Here is a 9,381-nt window from a genome sequence, read left to right as displayed (position 1 = left end):
AGAGCACAGCCAATGTGCAGTTAGCATTTCCAGCATGCCTTTTTTTTTTTTTTAACTGTTTAAATCCATGGGTTTACTTCCACCTTAAGTAATTACTTAACCACTTCCCCACCGGTGCACGCCGATGTACGTCGGCAGAATGGCACGGGCAGGCGAATGGGCGTACCTGTACGTCCCTTTAAATTTGACGCCCTGCCATCGCGAGAGAGCGCCGCCGGTCAGGACCCCCGTGAGTCCAGTCGCGGGTCCCGCGGACTCGATCGCCGCGGGCATACCCGCGATCGTCTCACGGGGTGGCTGAACCAGTTCTGCCTAGCAACAATTGAGGCTGATCTCTGCTCCATGTGATTAGAGCAGAGATCAGTGTTCACTAAAAGAAAGCCCAGCCTCCAACAGTTAGTAACACACCCCTAGGAACACTTAACCCCTACACTGCCAGTGTCATTTACCCAGGAATCACTGCATTTGTATAGCAGTGATTGCGGTATAAATGACAATGGTCCCAAAAATGTGTCAAAAATGTCCGATGTGCCCGCTATAATGTCGCAGTCACAATTAAAAAAAAAAAAAAAAAAAAAAAAAAAAAATCGCTGATCGCTGCCATTACTAGTAAAAAAAAATATTAATAAAAATGCCATAAAACTATCCCCTATTTTGTAAACGCTATAACTTTTGCGCAAACCAATCAATAATCACTTATTGCGATTTTTTTTACCAAAAATATGTAGAAGAATACGTATTGGCCTAAACTGAGGGAAAATTTTTGGGGGATATTTATTATAACAAAAAGTAAAAAATAATGCGTTTTTTTTTTTCAAAATTGGCGTTCTATTTTTGTTTATAGCGCAAAAAAAAAAAAAAAAAAAAAAACAGGGGTGATCAAATACCACCAAAAGAAAGCTCTATTTGTGGGAAAAAAATGCAGTGCTGAATCGCAAAAAGTGGTCTGGTCTTAAGCCAGCAAAATGGGCCACCTTCAGGTGTTGATACTGGTATACCCAATACAGGAAGTTCACTCCCCTATATAACCCCTCCTCCTTCCAGGAGTACCTCAGTTTTTGTAGCCAAGCAATATACTTAAACCCCATAAAAGAGGGGAGGGACCTCTGTGTCCCATGATGTACACCAAGAAAAGGATTTTACAGGTAAGCGGATGTCCCATAGCAATGCTACTTGAGGGGGAGGGAGACACAACCCATAGGGCACCCCCAGACCTCAGCACTTATACTGCTGCCTGCAGCACACTGCACCCAAAGGCGATATCCCCATACCTCCTTACATCCACTTGATAAAATTTTGTGAATGTATGCACTGAAGACCAAGTTGCGGCCTTGCAGATCTGAGCCATGGAGGCCTGGTGACGCACTGCCCAGGAAGCACTAACCAACCTGGTAGAGTGTGTCTTAACTTGAAACAGGGGAATCTTACCCTTTAAATCATAAGCTTGAATTATGACTTGTTGAATCCACTTAGAGACAGTGGATTTCGATGCTGACCGTCCTTTATGAAAACCTGAAACTACTTTTGGAAAAAAGCCTGGACGAGGGCGTAACACCACTTGGCTCTCATGAATAAACAAATATGGCTCTTTACAAGAAAGAGCAGCTAATTCCGAAACCCTCCTTGCTACCAAAGGAGCAACCAAAAATACCAGCTTCTTTGTCAGGAGGACTAAGGGAATATGCTGTATCGGTGGCTGTTTTTGTAACACTGACAAAACTAAATTCAAGTCCTAAATGCATAAAGGTGATTTAACTGGCGGATCAATCCGCATCACCACTTGCATAAAACCCCGGACTAAAGAATGCGTAGCAAGCGGTCTTTGAAATAATATTGATCAGGCTGAGACCTGGCCCTTAATAGTACTCGGGGCCAATTTCATCTCTATGCCCAATTGTAGAATGGCAAGAATTCTGCCTATGATCTCTGAGGGTGCAGACCCTTGGATTCACACCAGGAAACATAAGCCCTCCAGACTCTAATATATAGTTCTGGAAGCTGGTTTCCTTGCATTAATCAAAGTAGAGATAACTGAGCCGGAAAGCCCACGTTTCTTCAGAATGTGGATTTCAATAGCCAGGCTGTTAAATTTAGCAATCGTAAAGTAGGATGGAATATCAGCCCCTGTGAGAGCAGGTCTGGCCTTAGTGGAAGGGACCATGAATCCTCCACTGCCATCTTTATGATTTCTGCATATCATGGCCTTCTGGGCCATGCTGGTGCTACCAGAATTAACGGCCTTCTTTCCAGCTTGATCCTGCAAAGAAGTGGAGGCAGCAACTGAATAGGAGGGAATGCATAGATCAGTGAGAATTGATCCCACGGGGTCACCAATGCATCTGTTCAGCATATGAGTGGATCCCTTGTCCTGGACACAAAGTTGACTAACTTCATGTTGAACCTGAACCCTAGAAGATCTAAGTCCGGAGTCCCCATCTTTGGCAAATGGCCCGAAAAATGTCAAGGTGAAGAGACCATTCCCCCATGAAAAACTGCTGGCGACTTAAGTAGTACGCCTGCCAATTCTCTATTCCCAGAATGAAGACTGCCAATAGGCACAGAACATTCCTTTCTGCCCAAGTTAGAATATGGTTCATCTCTCTGTGCTGAGAGACTCTTGGTGATTGATATAAACCACACCCATGGCATCTGTTACTATTTTCCAGATAATTGGTCTTAACGATTTTCCTTTCAGCAGATTCTGGGTTAGTAACTACCAACTGAGGCTTTGGGACACTCTTGGGGACAGCCGCATTGGCAAGTCCAAGGCTTGGATCGTTTTGTTTCAAGCAGACAGGATACTGTTTTGCCACAGTCTCGAATGGAACTGGGCATAGGGGACTGTTTCGAATGAAGCTACCATCTTTCCTAACAACCTCATGCAAAGGCGAATTGATGGATTTATTTTCGATCTGACCATCTGCACCAGATCTCATATGGAGCGGATCTTTGCCAGAGGCAAGAACAACCTTCTTCTGGGTTGTGTCTGTAATCAAGCCCAAACACTCCAGCCTTCTTAGTGGTTATAAGGAAGACTTCTCTAGGTTGAGAAACCAACCCAGACTTTCCAGGTAACTGGTTGTAATGTGTACACTTTGTGCCAAGCAAGCCACTGACTGGTCTATTAAACAATAGATCATCTAAGTACGCCAAGACTGTTATGCTCTGTGCCCTTAGCCTGGCTAGAGGTGGGGCCAGTACTTTTGTGAACACCCAGGGTGCTGTGGCTAGCCCGAAGGGCAAGGCTACAAACTGAAAGTGCTGCTGTTCTACTTTGAACCGCAGGAACCTTTGGTGAGAAGGAAATATAGGAACATGCAGATATGCATCTCTGATGTCGATGGACGCCAGAAGTTCTCCTTGTAGGATGGAAACTACTGACCTGATCGATTCCATGCGAAAGGAGCAGATCTTCAGGAACAGATTTTGATTCCTTAGATCTAGAACAGGTCTGACATCCCCATTTGGTTTTGGTACCATAAACAGGTTTGAATAAGACCCCAAACCTTGCTCCCCTGAACCAATAATCAGTCTAATGCTTGAAACAAAGATTGCTTTTTCCCTGGATCTTTGGGAACATTTGATCTCAGAAAACGAGAAGGTGGAAACTTCCGAAATTCTAGTTTGTATCCTAGGGACACCGTGGAGATGACCCATCTGCCATGAATTTTCCCTTACCAGACTTCTGAGGATTGCAGAAGTCTTCTCCCCATTTGGTGAGGGGGGCACCTCTTCATTATGAGGCTTTAGTATTCTGCTTTGCAGATTTGCGGCCCCTTTTATGCCTGGGTCTGACCCTGAGGTTTTCTTCTAGAGTCCAACAGTGGAAGCTGTTACCACTGCCTAGAGGCAGATGCCCCTGGTGCAGGAGAAAAAGTCAGTTTAAATGAAGGACGTTTATACTTTCTTTTGACTGGCAAAAGAGTACTCTTTCCACTAGAAATCGTCTGGATGTATTTATCCAAATCATCGCCGAATAGTCGCTCCCCATGAAAAGGGAAACTAGTCAGAAGCATTTTGCAAGGTGCTTCAGCTGACCAATTTTTTAAGCAAAGGGTCCTACGCATTTGCATTAGCACAAGCGCAAAGGCAGGATGCCTGCCTGGTGAATAGAATCTTTCATAGCGTCTATAGCAAACATAATGCCTTTTGGTAGTTCGGCCAACTCATGGGCCTGTTGTGCAGGGACTTCAAGAGCCTTTATGTACTGTTCCTTTAAGGACTGACAGATGCCTATTGCAGCGACTGCAGGCTGAGTAACGGTCCCTGCGAAGGGGGAAGAAGGGAAAAAAAAAAAAAGGATTTTATCAGGAATTCCAACTTTTTATCTGTTGAATCTTTAAGATTCCTTGTGCCGTAAGCAAAATACGTCAGAAGAGGCATCTTATATCTTCCTCCCTATAGCCGTCAATGCACTGTGTAGGGAGGAGAGGGGCGTGGCTGGGAGTGTAGGAGATAGTCTCTCTCTACTACAGACTACATGTTGACAGAAAGAGGGAGGGGGAGATGAAGATGGGCATAGAGAGACAGGAGGTCAGGACCTGGCATTATCAAATAGGTATTGTAGAAGATACACTGGGCTGATTTCAAAAGCAAAAGCACCATGCTACTAATTGCACATTAAAGGGGCAGGAGCAGTAACTTTTTTTTGGGTTGACAAATGACTTAATTGCAAAATATTATCATAGAAACTAAAAACGTTTGCCCTTTATTTTCTTATATTGCAAAAATTTAAAATCCCAGTGGTGATTAAATACTACCAAAAGAAAGCTCCATTTGTGTGAAAAAAAAATAAAAAAAAATGTGTGTTTTGGTACAGATGTAAAGGCTGACCCTTTGGCTTTAATTAAGAAATGGCTGTCACTCTGAGACAAGTTCATTTTAACTTTAGGTCTCATTCAGGGTTCTTAAATCAAATGCTAAAGGTTGCCTAGAGTTTGGACCCAGCTACTCCCCATAAAAGCTGTGTAGTTGAAAAAAATAAATTACAAACCATGCAATTTGCTCAAATAAAGAAGTCAAAAAGATAACCGCAACAGCACTTTATAAAAACAGAAAAATGCACACTGGCCTTTATTTATTAAGATGGTGCAAACAGCAATGATGTGCATAACACCTAACAACCAATCAGATTTCAGCACTTTAGCCAATGCAGTGAAAGATCTGATTTGCCATTATACGTTACCGTGTACTGGTTTTTACCCTGCCAAATAAAAAGGTAATATATTTATATATACACAGATCTTCAGAGAGGGATATTTTTTTTTTAATGAATCAAAATTCCATGTCACAGTGTAACACAGTGAGAACACACCATTCCGTGCTTTGAAAAAGGAACCTCAGGATATTGTTTTCAGACTAAAAAAATAACACATTCTAATAAATAGGCAATATTGAGATCATGGGGGGGCAAAAAATAAAAAAGGACACACAAGTTAGATGACAGGAGAGGATGTGGATGTTAGAATCCTGATGGTTATAAACACAGCTTATTCTTTCTACATGGATATTGCAATCCAGCGGATATTCAATATCAAATATATATCTCTATATAAGGATATATATTATTTATATATATTTATATATGTACACAATATCTAGACTGTCACCCCAGCAGTAAATAGGGGACAAACTATGAACAAATGGCAAATAAAAGACAAATCTGTTCCACAGCAGACTCCTTCTAAATGCTGTATGTTTCCACTCTGTGGAACTTGCTACAAAAGAGAGGTAGATTTAATGTCTATGTATAGATCTATAATATATATATATATATATATATATATATATATATATATATATATATATATATATATTGTGTGTGTGTATATATGTATATATTTTCTTTAAAAAAAGCTGATAGCTAAAAAATAAAATTGTAGGAGATAGGGGAAAAATAAAAAAAAGTATTTAATGCTGCCGTGCATGCATTGTCTGCAGCTAATGGCATCTGAAATTTACACCCCGCTTAAAAATAAATGCTACATTAGCTTGTATTCATTGTGCTGGAATTGTATTGCTATAGGATAACTGGAAGGGGCGTCAGGGCTTATGTGCAATTTTTTTTTTTGTTTTTTTAGACAGAATCATAGTACAGGAAAAGAAAGGTGAGCGAGGCAAAGTAGAAGTCTAGCACCATGTAAACCTTTCACAGCTGAGGGAGATTCTCCACCTGATGTTTTCAAAGGGACAATGAAGCATCTACGGCTTAATGGAGTTAGTGGGAATTGGGAAGAGTCAGGTGTGGTGGAGGAAGGTATCGCTGGGCCAAAATTGCAGCGTCCAAAGGGCTCACTGGCTGAGCATCATATCCCAATCTTCTAATGGGTGGGAAATTGCCAAAGTGACGTTTTTGAGGGAAGTTCTTGGCTTCGTGGATTGTGTTTTTCTCCTCTGCCAGAAGAAGCTGTTGCCGCATGTAGTTTTCAAACTCATACTGAGATGATTCTTCTGTCACTTTAGCCTACAAAAATAAAAATATATGTCAGAGAAAAACCTGTACTCCATCTCAAGCCAAACTACAGTGGAGGGAATAGATTGGACTTAAAGTTAAAAGAATATCCGCAAAAAAAAAAAAAATCTAGATTAAAGTTGCCTGCAATAGAACCACTAACAGTAGCCCATTTTCTGCCTTCCTCCTGTAGATAGATCAACTTGGGTACATTAAGCCTGCCCATACATGGTTTGAATCTAGGCTGGTCCCTGCTAAACCAGCTGAGATTTAACCATCTATGGCTGGATTAGTGGTCTTTTGTAACATGCGTTTCCACTTTTGCAGCCAAACTGGGATAACACCTGCTTTATATCGGTTATATCTTCCCATTAACATAACTAAAAAATAAAATAAAATTGCAGCTCAACTTTAAGTGCTTTTTACCTGCCTTAAAAGCTTTTGTGAACTCCCCGCTTTGTAACCTTTAGGAGGGGAGTTGTGAAGTAATGTCTAACAGTTAAAGAGGAAGTAAACCCTAATGGGTTTACTTCCTCTTTTTTTTCCCTGCAAAGGTAAAGCATAATGGACTACTATGCATCGCATAGTAGCTCATTATGTGTCACTTACCTGACACAGGAGCCAGCAAAGTCGCCGCTGATCCCTGTAGTCCGCCGCGTCCATCTTGCTGGTGGCGTCTCGCAGCTCCGACCAATGACAGCGGCGCAACCGCGATGACGTCACTCCGCGCATGCGCACGGGAGTCGCGCCTCGCAGCTCCGCCGCTGTCATACGGCGAAGCCGCGATGACGTCACTCCCGCGCATGCGCACGGGAGTCGACAAATTTGGCAAATCCATTCTTGGATTTGCCGCATTTAGTGCGCCTGCGCGCCGCTGTCTACGGCGCATGCGCCGTAGACAGCGGTGCCCATTTTCGGGCAAATATCTCCTAAACCATATAGGTTTAGGAGATGTTGCTTGGACCTACAGGTAAGCCTTAATCTAGGCTTACCTATAGGTCCAAGTTGTTTGGAAGGGTTTACTTCCTCTTTAACCCAGTTTTGAAGCCTAACAAATGATACCATTTTAGAAACCCCCTCTGCATTGTACATTAATGTGAGATAGTGTGGGGGACAAAGACACTTGAGAATGTCTAGAAATTCTCATAGGACATGACACCGCCTAAAGAGCTAAAAAATATATTTATACACGGGCATCTGAAACACCTAGGATTGAACCTTAAAGCTCATTTCCAGCTTTTGCAGTCAAATTTCAGAAAGCCCTACTAAGATTTTTTTTTTTGTATTCCTTTTCACGTGGCATATGTTAAAAAAAATATATATATTTTTTTATTTATTTTTTTAACATATGCCATGTGAAAAGGAATACAAAAAAAAAAAAAAAAAAACCAACAGGGTTTTCTGAAATTTGACAACAAAAGCTGGAAATAAGCTTTAAGGTTCAACCCTAGGTGTGTCAGATGCCCGTATTACCCGCCATGTACTGTGGTGACACTCTGACCCCCTACATCACTATAGGACACAATAGTGAAGTAGGAGTTGAGGATCAGAAAACGGAGCACGGCAAGGGACACCAAGAGGTTCCCGAACGCCAAAGACACTGAAGCCTGCAACGCTGGAATGCTGGATAGGAGAGTATACCAGTTTTCCTCTTCCAGGGAACTTTAATTAGGATATTTTTTGAAGCCGACGGGGTCACTTTAAACAGAGAACACAATTTTGGAACAGTCCTTACCTCCTGTAAATTCTCTGGACTTGTCACATGATCAATGTCAGGAACAACCTGCAGGGGGCCACTTAACGAGGACATAGATTGCCTACAAACAGGAAATGCTTAGATATTTTAGATACAAGTTATGCCCTGCTTTTACAAGATAACAATAAGAAAAATAGGATTTTTACATCATACTTACCTGTAAAATCCTTTTGAGTACATCATGGGACACAGACCAATATTCATTACCTGCTGGATTATACTCCATCATTAGGTGACTGGACACTGGTAGACCAAGGGTATCTAGCTAGGAAGTGATCCCCTATATAACCCTTTCCATACAGGAAGTACTTTAGGTTTTGTAGCAAGCACTAAATCCTCAAAAAAAAAAAAAAAAAAAGAGGGGAGGGATCACTGTGTCCCATGATGTACTCAAAGAAAAGGATTTTACAGACAGGTATGATGTAAAAATCCTATTTTCTTTTTCATACATCATGGGACACAGAGTCAGGCTAATATTCATTACCTGCTGGGACGTCCCAGAGCAATAGCCTTGAGGCGAGGGAGACAACCTGCTAAACAAAAATCCATCGGAACTTATACGGCAGCCCGCAGCACACTACGGCCGAAAGCCGAATCCTCGGCTGCTCAAAACATCCACTTGATAAAATTTTGTGAACGTATGCACTGAAGACCAGATAACCTCACAAATCTGAGCCACAGATACCGAAAAGCCCAGGAGGTTCCTACACCCCTGGTAGAATGAGCTCTAGGCCTGAATGACCAATTGATGGACCCAACTGGCAATGGAAACTTTGAAGCTGCCTGCCCCTTCTTGGGGGTTTTTTTTTTTTACTAAACACACACACACACACACACACACACACACCTCAGATCTCCGCAAATCTAGACAGATAAACCTCGACTGCCCGGACATGTCCAAAGAATGCAGTCATCTCTCTTCTGCCGAATGAGGTCGAGAAAAAATAAATAAGGCAGGCAAAATAATGTCCCGAATTAAATGAAAGGCAGACACCACCTTTGCCAAAAAGGATGGAACAGGTCAAAACACAACTGTCATGGTGAAGGATCAAGTACAGTTCCCTGCATGAAAGGGCCACCAACTCAGACACCCTTCTAGCCGAGAAGATGAGCATCAGGAAGGCTAGCTTGCGTGACAGCAAATCTAATGGAATTTCCTTAATAGGTTCAAATG

The 9,381-nt window shown here is 42.1% G+C and overlaps 1 protein-coding gene across 2 annotated transcripts in view; it reads right to left on the bottom strand.

The window, feature by feature from the left end:
- Positions 1–5,042: 5,042 nt before the first annotated feature.
- STK40 (serine/threonine kinase 40) overlaps positions 5,043–9,381 on the bottom strand; it is a 100,354-nt gene continuing 96,015 nt past the window's right edge. For both annotated transcript variants that reach the window (XM_077481684.1, XM_077481685.1), the window contains 2 exons: positions 8,187–8,268; positions 5,043–6,463 (listed from right to left, as the gene is read on the bottom strand). In XM_077481684.1, coding sequence (XP_077337810.1) covers positions 6,218–6,463; positions 8,187–8,268 — 328 coding nt within the window. In that variant the 3' untranslated portion in view covers positions 5,043–6,217. The remainder of the gene's footprint in view (positions 6,464–8,186; positions 8,269–9,381) is intronic.

The sequence above is a fragment of the Lithobates pipiens genome, unplaced genomic scaffold (assembly GCF_037356315.1).
Source record: "Lithobates pipiens isolate NorthernLeopardFrog02 unplaced genomic scaffold, aLitPip1_a1.2 Scaffold_16, whole genome shotgun sequence".
In the NCBI taxonomy this organism is placed as follows: domain Eukaryota; kingdom Metazoa; phylum Chordata; class Amphibia; order Anura; family Ranidae; genus Lithobates; species Lithobates pipiens.
The sequence above is the reverse complement of the archived record's forward strand: the minus strand, read 5'-3'. Positions and strand labels throughout refer to the sequence as shown.